Source organism: Uloborus diversus, chromosome 10 (assembly GCF_026930045.1).
Source record: "Uloborus diversus isolate 005 chromosome 10, Udiv.v.3.1, whole genome shotgun sequence".
In the NCBI taxonomy this organism is placed as follows: domain Eukaryota; kingdom Metazoa; phylum Arthropoda; class Arachnida; order Araneae; family Uloboridae; genus Uloborus; species Uloborus diversus.
In genome coordinates, this window is record NC_072740.1 from 40,514,466 (window position 1) to 40,529,030 (window position 14,565).

At 32.7% G+C, this 14,565-nt stretch overlaps 1 protein-coding gene across 1 annotated transcript; it reads left to right on the plus strand.

Annotated features, from left to right (window-relative positions):
• Positions 1 to 10,700: 10,700 nt before the first annotated feature.
• LOC129231283 (sal-like protein 1) lies at positions 10,701 to 13,876 on the plus strand. Its single transcript, XM_054865570.1, has 2 exons — positions 10,701 to 10,929; positions 13,242 to 13,876. Exons 1-2 carry the CDS (start codon positions 10,840 to 10,842, stop codon positions 13,731 to 13,733), a joined length of 582 nt encoding a protein of 193 aa, XP_054721545.1. The 5' UTR covers positions 10,701 to 10,839; the 3' UTR covers positions 13,734 to 13,876.
• The last annotated feature ends 689 nt before the right edge of the window (positions 13,877 to 14,565 follow it).

Sequence of the window (14,565 nt, forward strand, 5' to 3'; positions counted from 1 at the left end):
AGTCAAATTTTATGCCAAAAAATATTTTAACTTGTAGAGAGACTAAGAAAATGGTGAAAAATTAAAAAAACACTCACAATCTTTTTTTTTTTTTTTTACGAATCACAGTATGTATTTATTTTTCAATTGAAAATCCAACGCAAAAGATATGCTTCACAAATCATAAAAAAGACCATTGGCTGTTAGAAATAATTACTATACACGGACACTTATTTGTTTGAATAATTTGGTAAGCATAGTTTCATAAAAAGTCTTTGTATTATTCAAGTACCTATTAAATCGACATATTTAAGGATGTTAGTGTTTATATAAACAAACAATAACGAAGATTTTTTTTTTCAAATCAAAACAAAAGCCCCTAATTTGCAAGCATTATTTCAATTGATTCCCGTGCGTGACTACTGAAATTGAATCAAATATTTAGGATTAAAGATGGACAATTAATGTGCTTTAAAAGTACGTCGGAAGTCATTTTATTCTGAATGAGCAAAGGAAATCAGCTATCATTAATTATTCTGTCAAATGTGAAAGTCTGCCTCGTTCAAATTAAAATATTGACTTCGGCGAATAATTCAGAAATGTAACATATTTCACTCTGAAAACCTATTAATCAGTAGAACAAAACAAATATTTAAAATTTTGTGTTCTATTTCTCAACAGAAAATCTTGATTAAAACGTCAGTCTCATTAAATTTAGAATCATCAATCAAATAATGTAATTTATATATCTAATGTGTTCTGATAAATACATTGTTTAACTCAATCGCTGCATTTTATGGATTTTAAACAATTCAAGTTTCGATGACTTCACGAATAAAGCGAATCAGAATCAATCCATTCTAGTGCCAATTAAAATTTAAAATATACATAAAATAAATATTGGTATCAGACTTTATTTATTTATTTATTGATGTTTTTACTTTAATAGAGCGTTCTGTTGGGAATTATTTTCTTCTCACTCGTTTTTATTTTTCCTTTATGAAGAATTCAAGAAGGATTTCTTAAGGAATGATGCTGCCATCTGTTATCAACTGAAAGAAACACGACGTTTACTTTTTTCTCCAAAAATAAATGTCCGGCATTTCAGAATTAATGTTCTTTAAAACAGTTTATTCACTTTTTTTTCTTTTCGCAAAAAAAAAAAAAAAAAAAAAAAAAGCCAGATTTAAAGATTTTGGTAATCAAAGAAGAATGAATGCTTTTCGAAGAATCAACAAAAAATTAAATAAACGTATTTTGAAAATTTGGATTTATTGAAAACACGTAGTAATTACATAACTTTTACTCGTTGTTGTTCTTTCACTGCAAAATCGCGTATAAATGTACATTTCAAATTTGATTTTAAAGCCTGCTCCAAGTCATTGCTCACCTCTCTGTAAATTGTGTTTTTCTGCCAAGGTGTTTACTTTGCCGTGAAAGCTGCAAACTGCGTTTCTTGAATAAGATCGTTTAAATAAGTTGCGGCTCTTGTATGAAAAGTCTTATTTTCAGTTTTTGGGCCGATAAGTATCTTTTTTTTTTCTTTTTTCAATTCTTTCTTAGAGTTTGTTTTCATTAAGAATACTTAATAAATAAGTAGACTTTACACTTTGCGGCTCCTTCATTGAAAAATCGAGTATATAGGGGAGGGTGGCCTAAAGCGGGTAGGTCTCCCATAGCGGGTTGGCCTTCGTATGCCCCCCGCCATGGTGCGTAATCGGCGATGCATACTTATGTAGTGCTTACCCGAACACCCCCGAGTTTTAATCAGTCCTAGCGAAGCAGCAGTGAGGCGACATGGCGCAACCAGGCTTAAAATTTAAAAATATGATACATTTCTTTTAAAAAAATGAAGTTTTGTAACTTGTGATTAGTCGAAGACCAGCCTATTTTTTTGATTGTCAATAATATTAAGTTATTCTGACACCAGTCACCTATAAACTACGATTGTCATTCCGTTTTTTTTTTTAATTATTAATTTAAGGTTATAATTACTGAAATAAAACACGTGCTTTTGAGCAAAGCAGATACAGGATTTAATCATGTGTTTATTTATAATTTCCTGACACATGTACTGACTTAGATTTTCTATTTCAATAGGGTAAGTTTAACTGTAAAAAGTTTATGATGGCAATTAATTAGTCTTTTAATTTAAGCACTTATTTCTTTATGTGTTATAAACAATTGTACTGACTTATTACTGGATAAGTATAACTTTTTATTTATATTTTTATGATGGCTGGTAGCTAGTCAACTGATTTAATCATCTATAACTTCATATTTGATGGGTAAATGTACCAAATCACAATCAGTTACGCTTAACGGCTTTGGGCCCTCTGGTAGGGCAAAGCGGGTTTTTCAAGTGTCTGTAATATTTGATAATAAATAAAAATTGGGTTTGAAATAATGCACGAATCACTTTTTATTTTGAAGTTGAAGAACCCTGCTAGGAAATAAAACCAAAATTGTTTTGATTAAAAGCCAAAAACTACAATTTTCGAGCGTTCTTCGAAAACCTACCCGCTTTGGGCCACCCTCCCCCATATCGGGTAAATTTGATTTTAATTCCTGCTTTTGGGCATTTTCAACAGCTGTGTAATTTTTTTTTCTGCAAAAATGTTTTCTTTATCGCAAAAGGTACAAATGCGTACGTGAAAATAGTATTTGTAGTTCTCGTTTTCCGAATGAAATCGTTTAAATAAGTTTCTATTTGTTGGAGAAAGTGGTCCAGTTTTTGTATCTTTATTAAACTGTTTCTAGAAAATCGTTGAATTCATTAAAAATCCTTAATAAATAAGTAGCGTCTACTCATTTATTAAGTTACTTTGTGACTTCTTCATTGCGAAATCGAGATTTTATATTCTTAGCCACTTTCCACTGCTCTGTAAATTGTTTTTTTCTGCCAAGGTATGCCGCTTGCCGTGAAAGCTGCAAATTGCGTATCGGCAAGTAGTAGTTATGGCTCTCGTTTTCTGGATAATATGGTTAAAATAAGTTCTCTTGCAAGAAAAGTCTCATTTTTATTTCTTGAGGCCGAAAAGTGAGAACTTTTATTCTTAACTTGTCTTATTGTTAACTTTGAGTTAAACTGTTTTTAGTGTAAAATTACCTAAAACATATTTTGTACAATTATGAATGTTTTATTTTATTTTCATGTGTGTCAGCGAGGAGCAAATTGCATAGGAGTGAATGAGGTTGTAAAGAAGCGGAATTAATTAACTGGAACTTGAAAATAGGGAAAGACACTAATGAGTTCAAATTAATTAACAAAAATCCAGTTTTTTATTTATTTAATAGAATATTTTTCTTCCGATGTTTTTGGAATCAACCTGAAGCACCCTTGACACAAAAAATAAACTATTAAATTTTATATCCAGGTAAATGAGCATGTGATTTCAAACTTTGTGAGGATAACTGTTGCTTTAGATAATCATAGTGACCTCATTTGTTAAGTTGACAGTTTTAAGTTCAGATTAAAACCAAAAAGCTAAACTTTTAAACATAAAAACCTATTTTCTAAAATTTATTTTGCTGTGCACAAAAACTGCATCGCGTAGAATGAATTATTTATATACTGCTCTCTAGAGGAAGAGAGTGGCATTTTATATTTAATTGGAAGATAAGATAATGTGAGGTAAAGTCAAATATTTAACTTACTTTTTTCAAAGTAAACAAAATGGAAATTTGTTTTGAAAATTGCACTACATGAAGAAAGAACAATGTACTGTTTATAAAACTTGCATTGAAATTTCATTTTTCAATTTTGATTTTACCTTCAAAATTTTCACTTTTTTTTTTTTTTTTTTGATGGCGCGATGTGAAAAATGAAATATTATCTATTTGATTATTAAAAATATTTTTGCTTAAATGAATAAGTAAATAAAAGAGTGAATGAATGAACAAATAAATAGATAATGTAACAATAAACTAATAAATAAGTTAATTAATTAATATGTGCGAAAAAAATTAAAAATGTGATTGAAATAGTGAATGGATAAGAAAATAAAGTGAATGAATGAAGAAATAAACAGATAATGTAACAATAAACTAATAACTAAATTAATTAATTAATATGTGAGAAAAATAAATAAGTGGCTGAAATAGTGAATGAATAAGAAAATAAGTGAATGAATGAATGGATAAATAAATCATTAAATGAAATAATATAAAAATGTATTTATTAATAAATGCAGATGTACATTATTTAATAAATGATTGAATAAATAAACGAAATTAACTATTTCTCCTTCCCCCGTTCACTTATGAGCTTGAGAAATTGTATTGAACATCTAAAATCAAAACTTGCCTAATATTAGCGAAATAAGTACTGCACTCGGCATCACTATCTCAATTATTATTTAAAATGTTAATTTAAAAAAATGTTATTTTATAAAAACAAAAACTACATTTGACAAACCACCAAATACAGGCCGAGGAGTCGGTCACCTTTCTCACCTTTAGTCACCTTTTGAAAATTTGGTTACTTTTAGTCACCTTTTTCAACTTTTGTTACCTTTCTCACCTTTTTTGAAATGCGTCTTAGGAATTTTTTTTAAAAATATTTAAATCTTTGAAAAATATCTGAATGGTAGCTTCAACAGTGAAATTAATTTAAAAAATAGCCTTAAATATGCCCCCCGCTATGCTATCGGGAAATCGGGGAATTTTTTTATCGCTTGCAATTGCATCCTATGAGCAGAACCAGTCTTTCTATCCCTTCTACAGATGGACTGCTCCTTATTTTCGGGAATGTATGTTAAAAGAAGCATGTTTATCCTATTATACTTTGAGCTTTGATGAAACTACCAATGTCAAAGACAAAAAAGAACTGCAACGAACAACAAAATATTGGTCTGAAAGCCAATGTTGCTTCACAACAAGGCATCTCAAAACTTTCTTCTTGGGCAAGGCTGTTGGTGAAATTTCGATTGAGAAGCTATGTGAAGCACTTACCGAGAGCAATTATCCATGAATAAATGTCTCATGCTTTCCTTTGGATGGTCCTTATGTTAATAAAAAGGTTTTTAGGTTGTTTGACACTATTATCCTTGAGACACGAGAAAAAAGCCTAATAAATATTGGTACTTGCAGTATTCATACAATGCATAATGCGTATGTCAAAGCATTGCAGTATTTAGGTGAAGAAGCATCTGAACTTCTTCTTAGTACTTATAGCTATTTTGATGGTTGGCCTTCCCGTTATGAGGACTTCGAAGAAGTGCAAGCTCAACTAAATACACCTCATCACAAGTTCCTGAAACACACAACTACCCATTGGCTTACCCTTGGACCTGCAGCAAACAGACTACTGGAACAGTGGGATGCTCTTCAGTATTATTTTTTTAAACATGTGCCTTTGAAAAAGAATTCAGCTATGCAATGCAGGTCATATAAACCTGTTGCAAATGTTTTAAAAAGACCTTCTATAAAAGCTGAGCTGCATTTTATCTTTTCATCTGCTGATTTGTTTATGCAGTTCACGAAACGCTTTCAATGCCAAGCGCCTATGATACACAAACTGTACCAAGAAATAGAGACCATTGTTCAAACTTTTATGGCTCGAGTTATAAAAGCCTCTGTCATAAAGAAAGTTGATTTTTCAAACGTAGACACGGATAAACTGTTTGCAGTTGGTAACAGACTACCTCTTGAAGATCTCGTTGTTAGTGGATAGGTGACAGATGAACTGTCAAAACTGAAAGAAAATGAAAAGGTTATGTTTTTAAGAGGTGTTAAAAAGCATTGTGTGACTGCATGCAGGTATGTAATAGAAAAAAGTTGCATATCAAACGGGTTACTGAAAAGTTTCAAATTTTTGGATCCAAAAGAGAGAAGTAAATCTAGAAGCTGTAAGGATTTTATAAAGATTACCAAAATCATGCCTTTTAATGTTCCACTCGATAGGTTGCAAGATGAATGGAAACTTTTGCAGCTGGAAAAAGATGATGAAGCATCCAAAAACAAAACCAGTGATATCTATTGGCAGCAGCACATTTCAAAAAAGGACTCAACTTCCAATGTTCTAAAGTCTCCCAATGTTTCTAAGGTGATAAAAGCTTCACTTGCATTATCACATGGTAATGCTGACATTGAAAGACTATTTTCCATTTCAAAGCATCTTTTTGGTGAAAATAAGACAGCAAGGACTGAAAGATTTTTGAACAGCATACTTATAGTTGAAGACGCAGTAAAAGAATATCCTCATTTGCTTTCATTACCAATTGGTCCAGAAATGATTAAATGTGCACAACAAGCACACGCAAATTACACAACATACATGGAGGAATGTAAAAGGAAAAAGGATTTGGAATTGAAACAGAAGCAAAAAGAAGAGCAAAAAAGAAAGGATTGTGAAGAAGAAACTAAGAAAATGGGAAAAAATTAAAACATCTATTGAAAGTGAAACTGTAGAAATCTTTACAAAAAGCATATAGACTATTTTGGTAAAAGTCAGTAAAAAGAGATAATCCTTTCCTGTTTTTTGAGTTCTTAACAAATTACTTTTGGTCACCTTTTAGTTACTTTTTTTGTCACCTTTTAGTCACTTTTGTTTTCAAATTTGTCACCTTTCTCACTTTTTTCAAAGGCCATCAGCAGTCCTCGGCCTGCAAATATGGGTATCAAACTTTGAAAATGACTTGCAAAATTATATACCTTGAACTTAAGAGCAATTTATTTTTCGATTGGAATCAACAATATGTTTAAGAACATGGTTAAACTATTTCTCGATAGGTGGAGCTGCAAACGGAATATATTTTAGTCAATAAGCAATTTAATTTGTTGTTTAGCACGAAATCAGGTAAATATAATTTAAGTATTGCTCTCTTTAGAAAACCATAATTTTTACATTGAAATATTTGTGTTTTAAATTCAAATAGTTAACATTGGCTAATAACATATTAGCATACTTTTGTTCTTTTTTATTCGTTTGTACGAATTTAGAGATTTTTATTTCATAGGGCTGACCCTGATTTTTTTTTTACCTCAAGTTCTTTTAATCTAGTGATATTTGTAAAAAATTTATCTTTTGATAAACTGGGTTTTTGCATAAAAATAAAATTTCTATTGGTTCCTTTAAAAAGTTTTATTATATAGTAATGTCCCAAATCTTAAACAATAATGTTTTCCTTTTGCAGTGTCTTTCAATTTTTTGTCAAATAAGCTTCAAGGTTTAAATAATATAGGTGTGAAAATGATGTTTATTGTTCATGCCCAATTCATTTGGTCAATTGAACTTAGTAAATAGATAAACATTAATAAACTCGTTTTTTTTAATAATGCAATCATTTTTTTTTAATCTTTCTGAAGTAGTTCCAATGCTATAACAATACATATATATCCACTTTTAAAATCATTCTCCCATTTCTCGTCAGATCGCTAAGAATGGCCTTTTAAATTTCCTGCAATGAATGTGATTTAGAACTCAGTGGTTAAAAGCTCGTTTTACTAAGGTTATTTATGAACTCTTAGCAAATATTATGTAATTTTGCTCACTGAAATTAGTGCGATAAGCATTACTTCTACAAATACATAATTTTTATATATTTTAGCTTATACATAAAGGTTATTAAAATACTCATGAAACTTGGCTTTTAACACAAATACTGAATGCAACACTGCCATGTAAAGGGCAGTATCTGCAGAAATGAATTTTCGAGATGTTCGAAGAAACACGTCTTGTTTTCCATATTAATTATAGGGAAAGTAATATATCAGTACTTCTTTTCAGTGCTTTAAAAATATCTTTAAAATATGATAGTTGCTAAAATTAATTTAAACAAACTTTTTAAAATTGTGTTTTCCATGAACTATGCAATTGACCAAAACTGGGTGAAGACGAATGTACTGTTTATGCGTTTTTCTGAATGTATATAATTTTTTAAATATATTAAATAAAAATTTGTACATTAATAAATCTTCCATATCAAGGAAAAGAGGTTCAATGCGAAATTCAAATTTTTACAACCTTGAATTCAGTGTTAAATTTTCTCACAAGTACTCACGAAGAAAAGAATAGTAAAAGTAATTACTGTTTGGATTAATATATTATTGCAATTTCCTTTTTTAATGAATATTTGTAAGCATATTTTAAATTCAGCCCAAGGTTGTAAAAAAAATTAAACTTTGAACTTAACTCCAATTGCCCCCAAAGCATGAAGAAAAAATAATGTTTATTTAAGAAAAATATGTTTTACTTTGATGATTGGGATACTTTTGTCAAAACAACTCACTGAAACTAACTTAACAGAATCTCCATTCACCAAATTTTGTATTTGAGTAAGTTAAGGGGGTGGGGCGTAGTTTATTACACTTTTTCAGCGGACCATAATTTTTGTTTGACGTATCGATAATAGCTATATGAAAGAATAAAGCTCGAATCGGAGCTTTCTTTTTAGGGAGATTGAGGAAGTATTTAACGCTGGCCAGGATCTAGGCAAAACACCATCATTTAAAAGGCCGTCAGAGTTGCGCAACAAAAATGGTTGCCTTATCGGTGGGAGTGGTGTTTATCCTTCGGGAAAGGTAGGCTTTGCCGTGATTTTTTGTGGGGGGAGTGGAGGCAGGTAGAAGGGCGATGGTATCTGAATGTCGGCAGCTCCTTCCCTTAGGACAGCATCTATTATTCTTTCATAGATTAGCTCGGCACTTTTCGAATTTTTCTGTTTTAATTAAAGCGAGAGAGTAAGCGAGAGATAAAGCGACTTATTCGGCACAAAACCCATCCGTTGGAAGGTGGAAGAAAGAGGATGAAAAGCGGTAGTTCAAAGACAGGGCTGACGAAAAGGCCCGGCGTTGTTTGTCCCTTCTCTTTAATTCCCCTGTTAATTACTCCTGATCCTCACCGGTTTGTAATTACAGAGCACAAGGAGGGGGTGGGCTGGGCAAGAGAATGCAAATCTCCATTATCCACTAATTAGTTCTATCGGTAGCTCCCCAGAAATCCCTGGCTGGGCTCTTTTCTCTTACTTCTGTCGTTCCCGTACCGTGGGGATGCAGCTGTTGCATTTTCTCTCTACCAAAGCTTGTATCCTAGGTAACCGTGCCAACAATGAAAGCATGTTTGCTTATCCCTTATAAGTTAATACTCTCCAATTAACCCAGTCCAGTGATATTCAACTCTTTTCTATCGTCGAGAAGGTTTTACCTGGGCTTAAACCCCCGCCCCCACCGAACCTCTCGCAATAAAATCCGAGCCACTAACGAACAAGGGCGATGGGAAAACGCGAGATGTTCGCTGAAGGGGGATATTTGCCAAAGGATGAACTCTGCACATACACACACGCACACACCCTTGCTGCAAAAAGCAGACGACGGAATTTTAAAACTGCAATCGACTCGTTGGAGCAAATACCCATGCCAAGTGAGCTTAAGCTTGTGATACTTTGTTCCGCAGGCTGAATCAATAGATCAGGGTTGTGTTTATCAAAGCGCCGTTTCCGAGATACTTCATTGCACACAAACACGCTTCATAAGTAGACAAATATCTCATTAAATGATTGCTCCGGCAGTCTTCGGGCGGAAAGAAAATGCTTTTTATTTCTCTCACGTCTCACAATCAACAAATATCATTTGAAAATTTCCCACGATTTTATGCCCGGCTTTCGACGAAGCGGAAGCTTGTCTTTCTTGCTTATCTGCGTTTAATGAGAATTAGCAATTCAATAGCATAATTGGGGGGAGCCCGTATATGCAATTAAAACTGAAACACTTCTCCGGCTAGGAAACAAATAAATTTTAAGTTCTGTCTCGATCTTCATCCTAATTTAGATCATCGTAGTTCAGGGTAATTCTGTCAGCCAATTGTGATCCTGACAGATGGCAAGGCTAACGGTTAACGCCGTTCGCCTGCTAGTTGTTTTTTCAGCTAGCATTGTCTCACTGCCGAAATAATGCATTGCAATGGGAGAAGGTAAACGTTTAACGACAGAGAGTGTACTCCTTTGCAAACAACTGATTGAAATGTGTGTCTTCATTCGTGTTTATAATTACATCTAAAGACAATTTATTATCATTGAAATTTCTGATTTTAGTCTTTGTTTTGCTTTATTAAATGAAGTTAGACGAGTCATGCTATTTATCAAACTTATGTAAATATACTGTTTTACCGATGTTATCACATTAACAACCTTTTAGATCTTCCTCATTATCTGAAGGTACTGTCAAAAAATTGAAATGGTTGGCTTTTGCTTTAATGACAATTCAATTTTTGAATTTACTTTCATATCTGTCCAATATTTGACAGTCGATTAAAATACTTAGTATATATTTACTTTGTATATATTTATTTATACTTAGTATAATTTTAAATTAGAAATAAGTTAGAAATAAGAAATAAGCATAAAATGTAATGCCTTTTCATTTGCTCGATTCAGAAATACACCAAACTTGATCCGTTCTATGCTACAGGTATCAAATATAATCTCTCTTAGATTTTATAGAATTTATAAGTAACAAAGTTTTTTTTTTTTTTTTTTTGTTTCATGGCTGTTACATATTTGGTAGTCGATTAAAATAATTAAGCTTTAAAAATAATTTGAAATTTGTTCATAAAAAGTATTTTCTCTTTAGTTCCCTGATTTAGAAATATACCACAAACCAAAGTTATTGGATAGCTTTCCAAAGTTTGTGACTATATGAAGTAATATAATAGTTGTGATATGTAATAAAATAGAATTGTCTCTGCAGGTTTCATTGTACTTTGTCTGTTTAGTATTGTAAAAGTTTGTAATACGCAATACGTATTTACAATAAATATATTTTTCAGGTGAAAGACCGTACAAATGTCATCTTCCTGATTGCGGCCGGGCTTTCATACAATTGTCAAACCTCCAACAGCACCTACGTAATCATGATAGTCAGATGGAGCGAGCAAAAAACAGGCCTTTCCACTGCAACATCTGTGGCAAGGGCTTTGCTTCTGAAAGTAGTCTTCGAACACACAGATCGAAGGTGAGGATTTTCATCATTTCTTCAGAAAGGGAAGGAAAATAATCTGGCACTGATCTTTTCCTCTTAAGCTTCGCAGACCAATAGCAATCTCTAATAGTTTGCTGCAATTTCGAGAGATGAAGAAGAGTTTCTCTCGAAATTGATTTCTCATGATTTTCTGTGTACACTTATTTGATGGTGAGGGAGATTTAGGTATAATGAAAATTAATTGAAGAAAATTATGATAAATTTGCGTAACAGAGGCATACGAATAATTAAGAGATGCGTTACATTTGAAGGTGTGCAGGTTAAGCAATCTTTAACAGTTTACTGCAATTTCAAGAGATGAAGAAGAGTTTCTCTCGAAATTGATTTCTCATGATTTTCTGTGTACACTTATTTGATGGTGAAGGGAGATTTTGGTTTAATGAAAATTAATTGAAGGAAATTAGACAGTGACGTATGAATAATTAAGTGATGCGTTACATTTGAAGGTGTGCAGGGTAAACTTATTTTAATCACTCTACATTGTTGCTAGCTACTTTCGCTGTTCATTGCTTTTGAGCCACCTCTCTCTTTGGTAAATGGATTTGATTTAAAAGTTTCATTTTCTAAGTAAATTTATCTACATGTCTAAAAAATAAAATCTGTGCTAATTATTTTTTGAAGTAAATTATTAAGTTTACCTGTTTGTGTTTTATTGCATTCAAGCAAATTTTAATTATTACTTTAAAGTAGAAGACCTTTGTTATTTGCAGTTTAAATCGCCAACTTCGTCACATGTGGACTACCAGTCTTGACAAAATGACTCGTGGCTATATTTTCTGCTGAATATGACTTTGTTTCAATGATTTTACTACCGTAAAAATTAGTACGTTTTCAGTCAAAATGTTTTCAATTTATTATCAGACGATCTATGTGTAAGTATGGAACAAAACAGCTGGCACATAACACTACGTTACTTTTAATGATGTAGCAACTTCTTATTTACTAACTAGCTTGATACTAGTTATTTTTGAGCATATAGCCATAGCAATTGCTGTATATATATATAATATGAGTTTTCGAGATATTTGAAGAAACTCGTTTTGAATTCAATACTAACAATAGGAAATTTTTGAAATTAGACAGGTTTTTCGCGTTCTTTTAAAAGGAAACCAAATAAGCAAGCTTGTACAGTAAAGCTAACGTACAACAAATGTCAAAAATGCAAAAAAAAAATAAATAAATAAATAAATAAATAAAATAAAAATAATAAATAATAAATAAATAAAAACTTGCAGTTACTACCTTTTACCAACCCACGGTAGTATAGTAATGTCACAAAAGCGAACAACTGCTTAAAAACTGCTCATGGAACTCAATTAGCATCTGGATTGTCCAGTGTCGACGATTACTGTTAGAAGGAACCTTCAAAAACAGAACATTAAAAGCAGGGCAACAAATCCCAAGTCATAGTCACAGATGTTAATGTCTTCTAGAGTGACGTCACACTCGCAAAGCCTGGTCGATTGATAAGTGGAAGAAAGTAATGCGATCTGAAGAATCGTTTTTCACACTTTTTGTGGTTTTCTGCTGCACCAATATTAATCCTGAAAGGTAGGGGAGGTTTACCATTCTCCCGAGGTCAGAGACCCCTGAACTGGGTTGAATTCTAGAGATATTTTAGCTGATCAGGTTCATCCTATGATGTAATTTTTGTTTCCTGCAATAGATGGAGTTTTCCAAGACGATAATGAACCTAGGCATGCAGCGAGAATCGTCCAATCACACACATGGTGTGATGAACACGAGGATGAAGTTAAAGATTAACTTTGATCTGCAAAGCCACCCGACCTCAATATAATTGAACTGTAATGGTCTATTTTAGAGCGTGTAGTTAGGAATCGATATCCCCTCCACAGTCATCTCTCTCGCAGAACTTCCAGAATATGTCCATAAAGATTGGTAACTCCTCTAAAGGCTATTCAGCCCTTGTATTAATCGATTCCTGGGTGAATCCATGCTATGTTACTTGCCAAAGACAATCCTACACCATACTAATATAGGATTCTGTATAAATCTATGGTGTTCCCATTGTTTTGTCCATTAACCTTAACATCTTAATTAAGATTTAAGTTTGAGAGATATGACTGACAACTCATTACGTAAGTAAACTCATTTCCCAAGTAGATGAAAATAGTATGAACTATAATTTTTTTGTTAATACACCATTTAAGAACTAGTATAAAAAAAATTTTATATTTTCATATTACTTGCAATTGTAATTGTGTAACAGTTTGCACAAATGAACATGTCTATATCTAACATAGTACTGTGTCTTCTTGTTTCAGCAACACGCCGCTCTGATTGGAGGAGCCAATTCTCAATCCTGTCCGGTGTGTCACAAAATCTGTTTGAACGCTGAGGCCTTGATGGATCATATGCGTACCGCCCACAAGGATCCTAACGCTTCCGGCACCCCAAGTAAGAGAAAACGGGGCCGAACCCGATTCCGTACTACTGACTCCATTCTTTGTGCGACCCCCCACTCAATCGCAGGGATCCCCACCGCCAGCAATGGCAACTTCCCAAGTCCCAGTCCCAGTCCTCACCCAAACAGTGCTGCAATGAGCTCAGCACCTTCGGCATCATTTGGGAATACGTTGACCAGCACCACAGCAGCAACTCTCATGTCTCAAATGGGCATGAGCATGGGCCCATTTGTTATGCCACAGGTGGTGGGGGCACACCATGCCTCTTTGAACCACCATCTCAACCACCCGCAAAGTCATTTCGCCCACCATTTAACTGGCCGATCTCAACCATCATTTCTCAATCTTTAATGGTCTATGATAGCACCATGAGGTGCAATATAATCAGTAGATTTGCTTTTTTATTCCATTGTTGCTTATTGTAATACTTCCTTGCGCACTAAATACTTACGAAGTACTTGTATTTTCGTGTCGCTTGATACATTCATCTTGAACAACTCTTGTCTTTTAATCATTGATTTTATTTTTCAATCATTGGGTGAGCGTTATTTCTTCAAGCATTACCAACTTGAATTATCATTCAGCAGACCATTTTTACTTCATGGTTTTATTTCTCAAAAACTTTGCTTGAGGAAACAAGTTTAAATTTCAAACTGATCTTATTTTATTCTATCCGTACTATGATAGCAGTTAAGGTCTCAAAAATGAAAATTAAAATATTCGAAGTAAATTATTTTATTAAAGTGTAACGCAAATGAAATCAAAAGCATTTAACATTAATTTCTCGGACGAGAAATAATACTGTTATTCATTTTCAATGCAAATTTAACGAACAGTAAACTTCATTACTTCATCACGTTTCCAAGTTATTTATTGGAGTTGAGCGAAACTTTGCTCAGCACCAAACACAAAAAATAAGCTAAGCATATCAACATCCAAGAACCAATTAGCTTTGAGTTGAAAATGATTTATTACGATAGTGAGTAATCGCGTTTTTTGACGATTGGTAGAAATTTAAACTGATATTACTTTTGGACACGTATATTTTACATACGTATAATTAAATGATTTTTGGAGGCTTTAATTGGATTTCGTTCCAAACAAAATGCTTCTATTTGATCATTATAGATGGCGACACTGAAAAAACATCAAAAATCGTTTCTTTTGATGCATTTCAACGAGA

Bases quoted from the DNA above. Each gene is read 5' to 3' on its own strand.
- LOC129231283 (XM_054865570.1), top strand. From the start codon at position 10,840: ATGGAGCGAGCAAAAAACAGGCCTTTCCACTGCAACATCTGTGGCAAG. The intron at 10,930-13,241 runs GTGAGGATTTTC...TTCTTGTTTCAG, and splicing joins TTCGAACACACAGATCGAAG to CAACACGCCGCTCTGATTGG.